Raw genomic sequence first — 18,438 nt, 5'->3', positions numbered from 1 at the left:
ATCGAAACCCTCGATACTGAATGAAAATAACAGGCCTTGTGATTTACCTTTACAGATTTATTTTAAAAAGGTTGTTCCTACTGAATTGAGCTCAGAGACATAGGCTTGCGCTTCGTAGCTCTAAGAAAAAAAAATAAAATGTACATGCCATGTATGAGAAAAACTATAAAGCAGAATGGGATTCATTATTCCCTAGTCGTTGTTTGTTGAGACAGTTATGTTTTCAAACTCTATAGTTTTTTTATACTAAAGCCTTTTCTCAGGACAGGGGATTCCACTTGTAAAGTGTCAGAAGAGAGAATCAGTGTCTGCTCTTCCAAAGTCATGAACTAAGTGATAAATCCAGCAGAGGATTGACCATATTGCCCCACTGCAACTGGGACACATTTCAGATTGAGCTCGGTCATCCCGATCGATAGCTTGGCTCACCAATTGAAAAGAACACTACATGGTATAAATCAGAGGATAACGTTTCTGTTTGGAGCTGCATGACTGAAAAACGCAAAGGTCAAGTTAGACGTGGGCACTCCAGTTTGTTTCAAAGGGAGAAGGAAAGCGTGTGCTGAGTGTGGTGAGGGACATCGTTATTAAAGAGGTCTAAATTAAAGATCCAAAATTTCTAAATCAAATTCAACAAGGTAGAAACATGGATGTAGGGACTCCCTCCTACCAGTTCTTAAGGACGAGTGTTGTTATCAAGGCAGCGATGACCATGATAAGAGACACAGTGATTGTGATTATCTGGTGAACTGCCAGACCTGAAAATAAAGCACAAGAAAGAACAGGAAGTAATCCAGCTTTGAAAGGGCGTGTTTAATGCATCTTCAAAGCCATTTGAATAGCCTGTTTTAACACCCACTGCTGAAACTGAATGCAAAGAAAGCTAGAAAAAACGCAAGGAAAAGAGGTGTGAACAGTAATAAAGTAAAACACATGTGACGTTCTCAGCCATTTACATGTAAAATGGTGAATGTTTTGGGACGAACGAAAAAAAACAAGCATACCAATTGACTAGCTTCATATTCAAAAGATTCCACAGATGTACAAAAAATTAACAGTGCGCTAAGTTAAATATAATCAGTTAGAAGATTATTGGATTGTGTACATAACCTATTACAGAAAGATGCGACTAGGTATCCTAATATTAATAGAAAAGTTTGCATTGAAGACACAACTGGTTATAGGTCACAATTCATCCGGAGAAAACATGAAAAGTGAAACTGTAGAACAGAGAACATCTTTTCTTAAAGAAAATATAAAAGGAGGGCTCAGATGAGGTCTGTTTTTCTGTCACTCACTTACATGGATAAATTGCTCTTCAAAAGCAAATGACCACCTTCAAACCAGTCCCATTACTGTGTGTGTTACAGAGACCTGACTGCAATTGCAATGTAGTAGCCCTCTATCAGTATTGACTACTTTGTTACAGATCAAACTGAGATTTAAGGGTGACTCCCTGCCAATTACTGCCAATTACCTGTATAACCAATTTAAAAATTAACTTCAATGTAAAAAATAAATAAAAAATAATGCCTGGTTGCTGCAGTGCATATTTATAATGAAGACAAAATGTTAATTAGGCATAATAAATATTCGAATGCATTGCATCGACATATACAAAATTAGGCACTTTGATCAATCCTGTACATTGCAGAAATATAATTTTAAATCCAAAAGAGCAGTAGCAGATTCTATCTTAAGTTAACATTTTCGTTGTTTGTTTAGAGACTCGCTGTTACGTCCCCGTGCGTGTCCCTATGTTTTGCTTTTTTCCCCTAATTTCCTGTATTCAGGTACCCCCTTCCTCCCATTGGTCCATCACTCCCATTGATCATTGACTCCTGGCCAATCGGCAACCAGACCTCAAGTTTAAATACCTGAAGAAGGTTCGACTCTGATGAGCTCCGGCTCAACTTAGAACTCTTATTGCTTGGCCTTTCGCTTGTTTTGTTAGCTTACACTTTGTTTTTGCTTGTCGCTTTTGCACCTAACTTTTGTGATCATGCTTCCTAAGTCCCTCACAGGAAAGCCCACCTGCATCCAAACCCATCCTAAATGTTACACCCCTTTATCACTAGACACCTGGGGTCATAGCACTCACTATAAAGTATCTCACTGAACTGATTTAATGTTGTATTTTGTTTTCTGACCTCAAATTGAATCCCCTCATTTATAGTTATTGGTAGTATTTATTTTTGGCTATTTCTGGCCCTCAATTTTAATTTTTTTGTAAAATAAAATATATTTAAGAGTTTTTTTTTGTCTAGTTCATAGTTAAAACCTAATTAAATTTTAATAACATATATGAATTAACAATTACTTTTTTGGGAAATGACCTACCACTATTTTTAACAGCATGCTTTGGTTACTTGAAAATATTTCATTATCATGTTTTTATAGGACAATGTCAAACAATTTTTGTTTTTTATAAAAATAATTACTAACAATTATATAGCACTTTTTTGGACACTCCACTCAAAGTGTTTCTCAAGTAATGGGAACTCCCCTCCATAGTGCGCCAGAATGCTCACCACATATCAGTTATCAGTGGGCAGGAGAATAGTGTGTTGAAGCCACTTCATAGATGTTAGGCCATTAGGCAGACTTAGAAAAGTCTTGGGGGACATCTGGCCAGGACACCAGAGTAACACCCCTACTCTTTTTGAGAAATGTCCTGGGATTTTTCAAGACCATGGAGAGTCTGGACCTTGGTTTTACGTCACATCCAAAGGACAGCACCTTTTTTACAGTATAGTGTCCCCATCACTATATTGGGGGATGAGGACCCACACAGACTGCAGGGTGAGCGCACCCTACTGATCCCACTAACACCTCTTCCAGCAGAAACCTTAGCTTTCCCCCATCCAGGTACCAGCCAGGCTCACACCTGCTGAGCTCCAGTGGGTTGCCGGTTGTGAGCTGCATAGTGATATAGCTGCTAGCTTTATCTTTTCTGGTCTCGCCCTGCAATCATTAATTGCATGACAGGCTTGTAGAAGACACCACCACTGAGAAACATAATGTCATTTAGCAGACACATACTCTATCTTACATATCACCTGGGCTTGTTTTTTCCATAACCAATGAATTCTAAACATCTGTGCTAATTAGTTTATTAAATACACAAGTCTAAAATCACAGTGACTTACAAGCCTACTGAATTAAAACACAGTGCAAGATCCCCCCACATGCCTAAAACAGTCACATTCAGGGAGATTCCCTTTGCATTTTCATTTCAGGTTCTCTAACCCAACCATGTAAGCCAGGGGATTAGAAGGTTCTGACAGTCCCTGATGCACAGAGATGGAAATCTTAATGCACCTTGTAAGGCAGGAATAGCTCCCTAAAAGACAGGAAAGCAGTTATTGTTTTTAAACCTTGGAACTATCCAAGGTCCTGAACTCTAACTGTGTAAGAAGATCAGAAATCTCTTGGAACAGTGTTAAAATGCTATTAAACTAATGCTAGTAGTACTACTTGTAGGCATTTTATAGCATTTATCTTTCCACAGCACTTCCAATATAGGAAGAAAGAGCACATCGACCCTCTGTGATTAACAGCAACCACCTTGGTGAAGCGTGGCAGCTTCCTCCTACTGTATGTGACAGGATCCCCCCTACAGAACACATTAGCAGGAAAAATGAGAACTTGCTTGCCCCTTCAAATGAAGAAGGAACTTCAGGAATGACCAAGCAGCACCCTGAGATCCATAATGTTCCATAATGAGTTTAACATCTCATCCAAATGACAGCCTCTCCTGCCACCTTTCTGGGGTAATTCTTTTAGGCAACAGGGACTACAACTTGAGTATTAGACTGAAAAAGCAAAACCAAGGGAAAGCAAAAATATAAATATGAGGCTGTTTTGAAGGGAAACTATTAGTAATGTTTTTGCTAGGGTGTAGTATAATGATTTCTGGTGACAAAGTACTGAAAAAAAAACCCACCAGCTGTGTTATTCAAATGTAGGCACTTCGCAAATCATTGACCACTCATTTTAACACAGACAAAGCACTGGAAAGTACATACTGTATGTGTTCATTGTAAAGAAAGAACCTAAATTAGCTTGAAAGCTAAAGAGTTCTCAGTCCAACATCTTTAATTGACATGCCCCAGCACTTAATTGCAGACTGCTGCTGTCTCTTTCACAGCAGATACACACTAGAATGCAATGCTAATTTAGCAGGACCAGAAATGCAGACCTGTCAACTTTGGATTAATGACAGCCTGACCTAATTCTGAAACTTTTCCTGCCCTGTCATTTAGGATCCTAATGCTCAGAAGGCAAATTAGCTCTTATCTGGCAGTGATTTACATTTTCTTTTCACTGTACATTTCTGACATCAAGGCAGAAGTTGAAATTAAAGGGTAACAGATTAACATCAAGAGAAATTTCAACAAGGAAAGATTTTGCCCTTCACCTTGTGCTTTGTCTGACTGTCAAAATAATGTTTCTTCAGTAGTTACCATGTAGAGGAAACTGAATAAAAAACAATGCAAACTCAGTGGCAGAGCAAACATCAGAAAACCAAACTACACCATCATATATTAAATTGCAAGCACTAAACCAACACCTATTCATTATCAGAAAGCTACATACTCCTGATAAGGGTTGCTGCAACCCTATAGTGCACACTGGATGGAACACCAATCCAATGTATGGTGCTCACACACCATATACAGAAATAATGAGGCACCAACTAACCCAACCACAACTCTTCAGAATAAGTGAGGAAACCTGAGTATCATTCTGCTCACATTTCACCCTCTGCTAACTTCTCATAATTCTCATTGTTTCAAATGGGAAACCAATCCAAAAGTTTTCTTCCATGTTATTCTCAGGCAGAACGGGAAACATTTCCAAAAAGCACAAAGCAGTTTTTCTTACCCTTTTGGCCAATTCATATACAGTAATCACAATAAGACTAGAAGTTCATGTCTTACAATTCTATAAAGTCCTAAAGAAACTCAAAAAGTGTTCATTTCTGTTAACTTTAAAAGCCTGTAAATACAGATTATCTTGTCTTCAATCACAGCTTCAGCAAGACTACTCGAAATCATTGTACTGTACAAGCAGTTTGCTTTTTTAAAAAACAAGCAATTGTCATGATACATGGTGGCTCCCTATTTCCTGGAAAATATGTGAACAAATTGTGTGCTTCTTATGATAGGGAAGGGTTAGCTTAAAACTATTTTAGTCTAATATGCGAAGCACTGAAATATATGTGGAATCCTTAGGGGTTTTTTAGGATAAACAGAATGGTGCTAAAGTTCAATTTCCTTATACATTAGAACATTATGAAAACCATATTTTTAAAATCAACACTAGGTATTAATATATAGAGCCTGAAGCTGCTGGATGTTATACAGTACTGTATCACCCAGTAGAGAAAAAAATAAACATAGAACTGAAGACTGTTAATAAAATAATGTTGTAACAGTGATTTTGTACAGAACTCATAGTTTGGTAGGTAGGTTTTGGGTATATAATATATTAGATTATAAAATATCTCTCTCTGGTTCTTGCCAATCAATATGTAGCCCTCACAACTGGCACAATATAATGTGGCTACCTATTTCCTTATGTGCCAAAACTAAATATCTGCCTTTAAATTTAAATAGGAAGGGCATTTAAATTTAAAACACATACTGTACAGTACATTGCGTTCAGTAACTATCCTTTTCAAATACCTCACATAAACACATTTCAATACTTCTACATTTCAAGAACTGTAACATTTTGAAAACTGCATTTATAGTTTATGAAAAGATAGTTGTCCGGATCTTTGTGAAAATACAATAAATGTCCTCAAGACAGTCTATGCCATTTATGTCTCTCTGTTATTCAAGAACTAAATCAACAATCAAGTACAATCAAAACATAATCAACTGCAAACACAAATGAATGCTATTACAAAATCAAAATCAAAACTGTATTTCCCCAACCTTGAAAAATCCACATTAACAAGCAGATAATCTAAAGTGCTAAACTTTATATCAACTTTATATCTGTGCTGAATATCCAGAGATATGGAATTTGATATGTGAAACTGACTAATACCTTTTCCTTTTATGCCCCTAAGGATTGCAAATGTTATAAAATTGGTGTTTTTGTAATGTTTTAAGAGTCTACAATAAGTCTGTCCCAGCACTGTGGTGCATTGAGTTTCTGCACATATAACTTTGCTGGGAAACCCTACCTACTGCACCACTGATGTTTTAGAATTGCCAGCATCAAAATGTTGATCTCCCCAAATGTCCACTGAGCTGATACCCTCTGAAACATTTACTGTGAGAAATGAGCCCTGAAAGATCCCAACCTATTAGTCTAACTGCTTTGTCAGCACCTTGAGTCAGAGGAAAGACTTTACAACTCAATCACACTGGATGGCTAATTTTCAGAATAAGTACAAGACAACAGGTTCCTTGTATTCAAGTCGTAATGCCAAAACTTCTTCACATCATGTGAAGTTTGGTTGACAAGATGCATATTTAGAAAGCTACAATAATGTCATATAAGAACAGACTACAGTAAGTACTTCAGATATTTAAGGACACAGCAAAAGAAATCCACTTTTTTCCCCCAATATTCACAAAATTGAAAGTGATCAAAGCCATTTTCATGATGCATTATGAAACCTGCAAACTTTAAACACCATGACTCAATTGAGACATTTTACATGGTGATTACTGACAGCACTGCTGGAAGAAAATAAATCTGTAATTGGGATTGACTACAGTATTTTAATTCCACACTTTCTAGGCCACAGATTTCAGGATTGCTCTTGAAAGTCAAGGTTATTACCTTTTTGTCCCGGTTTGCTAATGGACAGAAAAAGCCAACATTAAGCTTGCCTGTTACTATGGCAACCAGCACCTTAGTGGAAAAGGCCCAATAACCTCTTTAAAGAGGTGTGATGAAAACTTGAATGTCAGTATATTAGTTTTAAAATATAAAAGGCAATGATGGTGCCTTGACAACAGCTGACTGGTAAAAGTATTAGTATTCCCAACAAAAACAGTCTTTAGATGAATAGTTTGGTGGCAGTTTGGTATTTGTTACTGCCTTTCTTTTGATCATAAGAAATTTCATGTGATTAGCTGTAAAAGGCTTATGTTAGACATGCTGTATTTCATGGAAACTGGGCTGAAAATTGTTTTAACCCACTTTCCTGCAGCCAGGTTTTAAACACATTTTATTTTTGATTTTCAAATTTAACTTGGCATATTAGCTAATTAGAAATTGCTTATTAAAAAGCAGAATCTATTTATCATTAAACATTTTAGAGAGGTTTCTTGCTCATTTGTTATCTTACCACAGCACAACTATAACAAGTCGTTAATTAAAAACAAGTAACTAATATTCACTGTATGTAAGAGATAAGAGAGATAAGATCTCTAAATATGCCAGGCCCATCTGTGTCTTCTTTTAAATAATAATGTGTTGATTAGAAACAATCTGGAAGTGGCTGGGACATAACATTTAATCTAAACTATCTCCATAATGTAAGCAAAGCATTAATCTTTATTAATCTTTCCAACCAAAGTCACAGAAGCCTTTTAAGAACATAAGAAATAGAAAGAGGTCATTTGGCCTGTCTTGTTCACATGGTTGCTAGAATTGATTCTTTCAAGTCATTTTCCAAAGGATTCCTAGATATCCCTTTCAGCAATACAGACGGCACCTCCTGAATTCTGTGTCATGTGAAGACCAGAGATTGTGCATAGCCCCGACAGTGTGAATTACAAAGAGAAGTTGATTAGGAGCATTTTGTTCCTGTAGTGAGTTCTAGACGGGAATGTGGCTGATATACAGAACAGCCAATCGTATCAATTTACAGTTTACAGAAATACAGGTGTTATCCCAGTATACTTTCCATCAATACAATCTAACACAAGAAACACACATTGCCTCGATTGCTTCATTTAGCAAGTTAACAGAGCAGCAACCAGCCCACATTCCTTCTGAAATACAGTATATGATCATTTTGCCTTAGAGATGCTTCCAATAAGTGTGTCCCGAATAAGCTATAAATGGATTAAAAAAAGTAATGGAATAATTGTGGGTTTCCTATGAGTGCAATTCCACCATTTAATACAGTATATTGCACTAATTACTGTGGAAGAACATACATTATTTTAATAAAGAGATTAAGTTTCATTTTGAATATAACAAGCCACCTTTACATACAGTAACTAGCATACATAACTGTCTGGTTTGCATTCCAAAGAATATTCATTAATTTTATTTGTTTTCTTTTATTATCATCAGTATCCGTCTCTATATGTTGTACTAATTATAATTTTATAACACTGTTAGCACACAAGCGAAATTTCTGGAATGCCTCTAGAGGTCTGTGAAGAATTTTGTATTTAGGCTTATTGGTAAAAGAAACATCAAACAACTTGTAGTTGATTGTACAGTACATGGTGCTCCATGTGCTGAGAAAATGTCCATCTTATAAATTGGGGCAATGCTATATACCACAAAAGTGATAAAACACAACATTGTGGAATACGATTGGATATTTTTCATAGGTGTGAAAAACTATGGCAAGAAAAATCCATGCTTAACAACTATACTGTAAATCTTCTTCTGTTCACTATAAGGAAATTGAGTTTACTTAATTTATTTTACTTGACGATACTTGTATATTCCATATTCACTAATTAGAATATTAATTGGTTTTTTTTAAATGAATGTCTTGTTTTCCTTTTTTTACCATTCATCAGCACCTGTAACAGTTTTTGAAGATGTTACTGAGAACAGTATACAAAAATTACATTTCATACAAACCGCATTTTAAATGTCGCAATGTCAGAAATATTATCTATAAAATAAGAGGCACTGGGAATATACATAATGGATAGCTTACCTAATATAACTGGAGCATTAGTCATAAAAGAATCTGAGTAATTCAGTCAAACCCTAATTAAGATGGAATAAAGAGATAATTGAAATGAGATTGATTTATTGACTTCATCTGGCTGCCTGTGGAAATGACAGCCTCACTGTGAGGACAAGGCTATCAGAAACCCTCCTGTTACAATGATCCAGGGAGCTGCAGCAGGGGCAGTGATGGGCGTGAAGTGACAAAGCACAGGTGCAGTAGCTGATACATACAGTGCACACTAGTGAGCGGAAGGGTTTGAGGTTAGGGTCTGACCTGCTCCTGTTAAAAAAAAGCAGCATGTACCTGCATTAGAAAGCTTAATGTGAGTTTTCAAAGACAAGAAAATACATTTAGGCAGGAGCAGGGTTAAGAACAGTGTTGGGAGAAAGTTACTTTGAAAAAAGTAATCCATTGCAGGTTTGAAGTGACCTCTGTAAAGGATTAGTTATTACAATTAACAAGACATTTGGAGAAAATTAACTTAAGAAGACGTCAATTACAGTGACCTACAGTATATAATGGGTATACAATAAAAGTGTACAGTAGTAGGCAATAGTGTATGTTAAAAGCCATTTCCCCATAAGAATTATTATTAATAATAATTATTAAGTTATCCCTTACACCAGTTGCTTCTAACTGTAATGGACTGTCAGTTGAGTTTGTGTTCTGTTTCTAATTATTGACATGTATTACTAGTTTTGTATTCAAATTGTTCAAGATTTTTTCTTAACGTGATTTAGGGTATATCTGATTAAGTTTTCCTGAGGGATATATTTTGCTTAAAGTGAATTATACACAATGTGCACAATATTATCCTGAACTCAAACTGCAAGTTAGGGATACTTTTTGTATTTTCAACTACAGCCAAGCCCATTGTTTTAAGAACACTGCAAGTACTGCTTCAGCAGTAAACGCACAGAGAATTATAGCATGAACATCAGTGAGTGGGTTTGTGCACAGGGATATGAATGTGAAGAACTCTATAGAGACACTGCACATTTAATCAAACAGAAGTGCTGAAAAATCAGGTTGACAATAACTCGTGTTGACAGAGTCAGTCAAGTGCTGCACTACACAAACAGGACTCATAATGTTAGTGCGCTGAACACATTAGTAAGTGCTATTTGCTGTGATTTTGAAGGGATATAATATTTGCTCAGAGTTCCAAAGGCACTTTTTGTACACGAATATCTTGGTATATTCTGTACTTCAGGCACGTGTCTCTTTTTATTTAAAAAAATACGGAGAGTTAACACACCCTTTGGTAAGGTCAGTATTAGAAAACATCTATTCTCCTTGCTGTCATTTCACCAAACATACTTTAAAGCCTGAATGTTTTAGACATTATTGCTTGAATTCAGATCATTGTACAAGACACAGATCTCTCTACACTGAGCAAACATATGATCTGGTGGTTATGGGTCACAAGGGAATCCTACTCCTTTAATTCCCTGTGTCTGTTGTAATGGCTAACAATCATGCCACTCATGTATGTCACTAAAGCCATTTAATCCATTAATTTTTTAGCCATTATATCCAAAATAGGGGGCTGGTGGAGCCAGACCCTATCCCAGTAAGCAATGGCGCAAGGCAGGATACCCCCTGGATCGAATACTCATCCATCACGGGCCATTTAATCTCACATGAAAAAGGTGCCAAGTGTTTGAGTCTTAATTGTTGTTACAACTACTGAAATACTTTAAAAAACATTTGGTGACAACTACAGCATATGATGGAGTTGCCCATTCCAATTATTTGTCACAATTTAAACTTGCATATACTGTATAGTATACATAAAGAGTATAGTATACTGTATAGTACTTCACTGGAACTAATAAACTAAGATTAGTTACCGCAGTCAGGAAGTGCATATCCTAGCCTTGCTTCACCATCAATGGGCATAAATCTAGCCATTAATGTAAACAAAGTTAAATACACCCTGGGATACTGCACCATTAAAAGCATACTGGCCATCACACAAATATTTCAGCTGGCATAATGAAATCAGAGCAACGATGGAAAAAATATTTTATTCTAAAGCAGAAAACCTTTGAAAGGAATGAAAGTATCAATATCAGAAAGAAGTAGAAAGAAAGTGAACATCTTGACAAGGTGTTCTATGGGAAGAGAGAGAATAGGCACTGATGAAAAACATGAAAATGCAGACAGACTACACCAACACATTGTCAGCAGAAAGCAGAAAAATCATTGTTAACTTGTGTTATGCTTTTTTAATCCAATTGGAAATGTAATTGGAACACTTAAATAGATTTGAGAAATACTTTGGGAAAACGTATTTAAGATGTGTGTCAACAATCTGTTCTAATTCCTTTACTTAGAGCATCTCAAGTTTTTTATATGGTGCTAAAAGCCAGTGCCAGTTCTACTGCATCTACTCCATCTATCAGTGATGGCTCAGACCACCACTCTAGACTCCAGGAAAAAACCTTTCGTAAGCCAATGTGAGATGAGTTTTCATTCTCTAAAGCTTATTTTAATAAATAATGAGTTTTCTAGGCACAAGCTGTAAAATTAAAATAGCAGTGACAGCTCTGGTTTGCAGCCAAGAGAAGGAACAACTCTTGTTTTCAGTTTTCTTGTTGACTTAATGAAATGGTGCAAGCAGAAAAAAAAAGAATGAATATTTTAAAAATAGATTCACAGACAAATCTGAATTGATGCATATTGGCAAACTGATATAAAGTCTTCATTGACTTCAATTATGTTGGAAATGGGTAAAAATGGCACTTTTAGATAGCATGATGTTATATTTCTTTCTTATTTGATACCATTCTATTTTAAGGATGCAGTAATTACTAATTAATAAAGCTCTGACTGCACCTTATCATAGTCATATTCCTGAGGGATTGTCATGTGCAAGAGCTTTTTTTGTGCTAGCTCTGTGCCGAAAAAACAGTCCAAGTACAGAAAGGGAAATTGAGTCAGTTCATTTTATGGGAGCAAATCCAACAGTATAAGAAATGATAACTTTAAAATAAAATTACCATCTACAGACTAAACTTGAGTCAGCTACAATCACATGTACAGTATAGTTACTTACGGGAAGATTCACAGCTTTTAAATAAATATGCTTTTTTTACCTCTACAGTGCAACCGCCTCATGTAAGAGAAGTTAAAATCGGAGGTACCTGCTGTGTCTCCAAATGGCTTAGGAGGTTTGATGGTCTCTCCAAAACTAACACTGGACTGTGTTGTGGTCAGTTTCCTCGTCGTGGTCACCACCGGAGGGCTTTTTGGCGTATTTCTGGGACTCTTTGTGGTCACGGTGGTGGTGATGATCGTTGCAGCGGTGGCTGTCGGGGGTTTGCGAGCCACTGTGGAGTTTGGAACCGGCTTGTCGCCATTCTCCCCCGTGCTTGTGTCATCTCCCCCCGTCGGTCCCCAATCGATAAATCCAGGCACCGTCGTGGTCCTCCCTTCCGGATAATGCTCATAATCCCCCCATTTCACTTGCCTCCTCGGCCTTTTCAAAAAGGTCACTTTATCCGAGGTTCGCTCCACAGGAGAGCCCACAGAGTCCAACAGCTCAGTGGAAGAATATGTAGACTGGCACTCTTTACAAAGCATGCCTTTATGCATTGGTCCCCTGTGTTTGTGACTTCTTAACAGCAGGCCCTTGCCCACTTTTCCCAGGTGCATCCCAGGACGAGAAGCCCTCTGCCACCACAGGCTTGGGATCTTCCAGTGCAGCCTGTTCTGCGCATCCCACAGGGGGCTGTGGCCCAGTCTGTGTCGAGGCAAGGGCTTTGATATGAGTTTGAATCCCGCACCTTGCGTGACAGGGCTACAGGAAGAGAAATCCATGGTAAGATGGATCATGGCAAGAAGAATCCATGCGTGCCGTCCAGTTGAGCCTCCGGGTCGTATAGGAGACATTGAACTGAAAAAAACAGAAACAAGGAAAATTGCAGGTTAGCCACCTTGCTTAAACATGTACAGGTCAGTTTCAATCTTTCATATCCTTCTTGCTGTGTTGCTGGTTTGTCTTTTTCTTCTTCTCCTGTGCAGTCTGAATTGGACATTGAAAACAGTTCATGCTGACGGCAGGCTGGACTGATATTTGTCTTTCTGTGCTTGTTTTATTTCTATTAGTTTAAAATGCATCCCCAAAACATAGAGGAAGTGGTTTTTTAAAATTAATTGTCTTAGTATTTTTAATTTGAAGTTAAAAAGTTAAAAAGGTTGAGTAGGTTATTGTAGGTTATTGGTATATAGTAGACTAATACAGTCACTTCCATTCTTGCATAGCCTAAGGTGGGAGGATGTTAGCAAAAGTTAATGCTCTCAATCATCATGACAATTGATTTATAATTTCTGCTGTATGTCTATAGTGATGCTTTCTCGTTACCCCAGCTTATCTATGGGAAATGCAAAATGCATCAGCCAACAGGGAAAATATTTTATGTAATTTGGCTTCACTCAGATTTTCTCCAAGTAAGACGTTATTTTTAGATCCTTTAATTATTATCATTATTATTAATATTTCAACTGCAGGGAGCACAATTATTGTACTCAATGACCTAAAAAGCTGCACCATTTCTTTCCTCAATTATGATATGGAAGCAAATACTAACGACATTATATCCACTTAAAAATAGTAACAGATTCTTACATACACTTTTAAACTATGTATATTGTCTAGTTTCAATGCACTAGGAGTATGTTCAAGAAAGCAACAAGTTGTTTTTCACACTTAATATTAAATGCACTATAACAATATTGTTCTAAACTGGTTTCATTGCTGATATACTTTAACATAGGTGAAATACTCTATTTACAAACACTGTACTTTGTAATTACTGCACCCTAAGCTAATGTACTGCATCCAATTACAGTTCTTATTAATGATTTTTACAGGCAATCGAAAGCATGAAGGTAACATTTTGAACAGATCATATATTGCACAGATTCACAACACAGCTTTTCACCTGCTTTTTTTTTCCAGATGTCATGCAAACCATTGTTGTGTCCTTGATCCTGACAATTAACTCTAGCTCCAATTCATTTATACTTCAAAAGCTATTTTGATGTCCTAGATTAAAACTCTTGTGTATTCCAGCTTGCAGCATGGCCTATAATATCCCTTGAGACACAAGAAAGCAGACATGAGCTCCATCGCAATGTACATTGGTCTGCTGGCTGGATTATTTAAAAGTCATTGGTCTGAACTGTCAGAATAGGGTAGGTTTACACAGTTAGATATGGAGACTGAATAAACAAAATAGGAAACCCATTCTAAATCAGGGCATTACACAACAAAATTAAAAAGATGCATTAACTTTAAACTAAAATCTTAGAATTATCTTTCTTTTTCCTTTGTGATTTTCACTGATACATTTACAGGAAGTTGCTTATTCCTGGCCACTATGGTGTGCACCAGGAGTCTATCCTAGAATCACATGGTGCAAGGTATGACTATACCCTATACCAACTCATGCAGGGCACACACAGCCAGTACAGAGACAGCCAGTGTGTCTTTAAAGCACCCAGGAATACCCCATAACAACACAGAACATTTGTGTAAGCATCTGTGCAATCTCTACTCAGTAAAATCTAGGCTTAGGACAGTAATACATCTTAACACAAAATAATGCTTCCCTGGGTACCATATCACCATTATTGGTTTTGTTAAGTTCATTTAATCTATTTTTTAGCCCCCAAAAGGTTTGTCATTTATTTTCATTTAGAAAAAGAATTTAGAAAGAAAGCCTAATGCTACAGTACTTTATATCATCTTTCCAATGGTCCTTGTGAATGAGAAAATGTATTACAATTAGTTTTAGATCCTGGTATTAAATAAAACCTTACAATAAGAATGGCTGACAAAACATATTTATCTAAAAAGTAAACATAAGGAAGGTTGAATAAACATATTGGTAAGATGCATTTACCTTACATGTTACACAATTATTGCATGTCTAGACGTTAATGGCACACAACTGCAAAATTAAATGTTTTCATAACTGTAGTGAATTGATATTTAGCCAGTGTCTCTCTCAAACAATCAGGAATCATTGCTTTTAAAGCACTATTCAGCCAATGAAACAGACCTCTAGGTTCTTTCCTACTTCATTATTGAAAATAGGGAACAATAACTGCAGAATTGATCTCTAAACTGCTTCTGTCTGGTAAACCCTTAGTGAAGCAGAAATATCGATCAATTCATGGGATTATACTGGGAGAAACATCTTTATTAGAGGAAATCTTGTAATCTTCATTGTCCTTGAACAATTCAAGCTCAAGGGCTAGTCTAAACGTCTGATCAACAATGCATACAGATGACATTAAATACACTACATACAAAGAAAACAATGCATCCAGCATACAAAATCCATACCGGATTCTTACCAGAATCCATGATCCTATACAGTAAGCATTAAACTGAAAAGCCAGAATCCATCACTGTTTACAGGTCATCTTCAATTATAAATTCATAAAGACTTTTAACAGTTGAAAGTCTGTTTTTCCATTTTAGTAAGCAATTGGTTCATTAACATACTGTAGGCATGGACAGTTCCGGCTGTGAAAACAAGCATGGCGTCCATTTTTGTTCCAAAGCGTCTCTAAATTACTTCTCATCTGTATACAGTATTGACTTACAGTATGAGAGGCCTATATGTGGTGCTCTCTGTGCCCAGAATCAGGACTGGCCAATCCCCCAACATGGTATTCAATTATACTGTAGGTTGAAAATTATAGTCTTAAACTTCTTAAACTTCTATCTTAAACCAGAGACAAATCAGATGAAATGACGTTTCATCAGATTAAATGATTAATAGCTAAATTAACAAACAATATTATAGGGGAACTGCAGCAACTTTTACTTGATTACAACATTGAGCCAAAGGAATTTTCTACATAAGATACTAGATCTTCTGATGAAGTTAAGTCTGTACTGGTCTATAATCTAAATCAAATCACAGTCAAAATGTGATTTGAGATATTAAGTAACATCAATGTAAGCATGATTACCTAAAGCATTTGCATGTCACATGTGCTTCTTGCTAAACTGAGACAGCAGAGATGCTTTAGACTGTCCAGGGAGTATTCCATTGTTGTCCACACGGTAGCTCTGTTCTTAACCTTTATTACTACAGTGATATGAAATTAGATTCTTAAACTACTGAGGTTCCCAGACATTCATTTTCCTTTAGGGGCACTTCTGAAGGTCAAAAGGGTTCTTGGATTAGCGAGATTCGTTTCTGCATCCCAAGAAAGAGACAGCCATGAGTATCAGAGTGCGTGAAGTCGACTACCTGCCCCCACACTGCTGTTGCATTTTGGCATCCTCTGAATTTGTCCTGGAAAAATCTGTTGATTTACGGTTTGTAAGATGCTTGTGTAAGAAACTTAGCTGTGATCTGAAGGCGGTTCAAGTAAAGCAAACAAAACTGTTCAAAATCTGAGTAACAGATGAGATCGCCAAAATCCGAGTCAAGGTGCCATCTGATTTCTTTTAGAATTTGTATTGAATTGTCTGCCCTGAATTCACTTTCTCGTCTTGTCTATCTAAATCCAACTTTGAAAATGACTGCTTAGAATGACTTTTATTATTTGTGAGGATTCTGAAACCTGAACCAAATCAGACAGATTCAGATCCATTAACTACACTGTGCACCTCATTCCTGAGGGACCAGATATTCATTCTTTAAAATTTCCAGGACAGCTGTTTGCATGCACTATGGTGACTTAATTTCCAATGATTTATTAACATTATTAATGGTGTCATAAACTGTTGTAAAAAATGTTACAAGCATACAAGCACCTAACCCTAGGATTAGGGATAGAATATCACCTATGTTCTGGTCTGAAGTAGAGTTTTTATGCCTACATTCACTTAATGTACATTAAAGGTAGGTTATTATCACAGTTCAGTACTAGTACTGTATGTTATCTTATTAATACTTTAGAAATATGCTTCATTTATAAAATATTTCAAATTGGATCTTGAAACCTGGAATTGTGACTTATTATCAGTTATTTATGACAGCCAGATAAGTTTCATAGTTCCCCCTAGTTCAGTACTGTCCATTGGACATGCATAGTGCACACTCTCACTACTGGAAAGCAGCACTGCAAGACCTGCCATAATCCCAATAGCAATACAATGAAGACCAGGCTTGTAAAGTTATCAATCTGACATTAACAATAGGCAGGAAGGTTTTGTTTTGTACCTGTTTAACTCCTTTGGGTCCCTACTGTTTGTCACCAACTGCAGAAGAACAAAGTGGAGGTCAATACAAGTGTTGTACATTCATCACTGGGTGATTCATCTTCCAGTCACAACACTATTGCACACTCATGCCTCCCATGTAACGGAGGAGAGACGGGGACTAAAAAGCAGTGGGACCTGCTAGGTGGCAAACAAGCAGCAATCATGCAGAAGGTCCTGGAATAATCTTGGGGAAAAGCTTAATCCTGCTGGGAATCGAGCCCCAGTCGCTGGCTTGCCAGTGAGTGACCTCACCTGGAAGGGCCCAGTCCTGCTCACACCCTGAGTCCCCATCACCCTTAGTGGGGTATCTGATACAGTACAACATTTCACACCGTTTCAGGACAGTACAATTAAAAGACTAAACAGATATCAAAAGAAGCCCATGTCTTTTGAGACAAAACTTCCTAAAGGGATAATTGTCTTTTTAAATTGACTAGTGTGGATCAAACACTGCGAAAGTGCTATTCTATGCTAATCACTAGCAGATTTGATCTCAAGGATCTACTGTATGTTTTTTGAATTGCATGCATTTTCATACAACTTCTTTCCTCGGTGACAAAGAGATTTTCACTACAACGAAGACACATCCTTCACAGCTGAATGAAAGACACCATCCGCATAGCATGACCGCCCACTCCTGCCTCCCACAGCATTGTTCCCGAGTCCAGCTGTGTTCTTAATTCACCTGCTCTGTTTATTTTCATCTCTCTTCTAGGGTAAATAGGGTAACCATCATAAACAAGCAAAGGTTTTCTTACTTTGACAATTGTCGGGGTAAAAATAAGTAATACTGAGTGATGCTTTATATTAAGAATGTACTGTACATGTATTTGTACATTCATGGGAATTACTGTATGTGCTTGTCTACAAATTTTCACATTTTGAATAGTTTTCTAGGAATGAATTTTGTTAATAAATAAGGAGATGGGTGTATTTTTAATTTAGCTGATGACATTCAGCTTTACATCTCTATCTTGGCCAAAATAGGCCAAAAATGGAGGTGATAGGCCAGGAAAGTTACATCTCTTATTAAATTACCTTCAACTTGGAAGCAGTAGCCACAAAGTACACCCTCATATAATTTTACTGGGTGTTCTGTTTAATCCTTTGAAATATAGGTTAATAACTCATCTAATTAGTCAGGAATTAGTTTGCTACTTTTTCTCTTTGTTTTTTATTTCTGTCAATTGTTATTTAGATATCTTTCTTTCTTTTCACCCTGTAAAGTACCCCAAACACTGTTGGTGTACATGGGCGGTGAAATAAATCCTTATGTCATTATATATACAATTCCTTATAAAATATCAGT

At 36.8% G+C, this 18,438-nt stretch overlaps 1 protein-coding gene across 4 annotated transcripts in view; it reads right to left on the bottom strand.

Annotated features, from left to right (window-relative positions):
* Nucleotides 1-18,438, bottom strand: part of ajap1 (adherens junctions associated protein 1) — a 47,660-nt gene that overhangs the window by 9,162 nt on the left and 20,060 nt on the right. For all 4 annotated transcript variants that reach the window (XM_015337271.2, XM_015337270.2, XM_015337274.2 and 1 more), the window contains exons 2-3: nt 12,043-12,794; nt 671-758 (exon numbers count right to left, since the gene is read on the bottom strand). In XM_015337271.2, the coding sequence (XP_015192757.1) occupies nt 671-758; nt 12,043-12,794 (840 nt within the window). The remainder of the gene's footprint in view (nt 1-670; nt 759-12,042; nt 12,795-18,438) is intronic.

This window comes from Lepisosteus oculatus, chromosome 25 (assembly GCF_040954835.1).
Source record: "Lepisosteus oculatus isolate fLepOcu1 chromosome 25, fLepOcu1.hap2, whole genome shotgun sequence".
Lineage (NCBI taxonomy): Eukaryota > Metazoa > Chordata > Actinopteri > Semionotiformes > Lepisosteidae > Lepisosteus > Lepisosteus oculatus.
The sequence above is the reverse complement of the archived record's forward strand: the minus strand, read 5'-3'. Positions and strand labels throughout refer to the sequence as shown.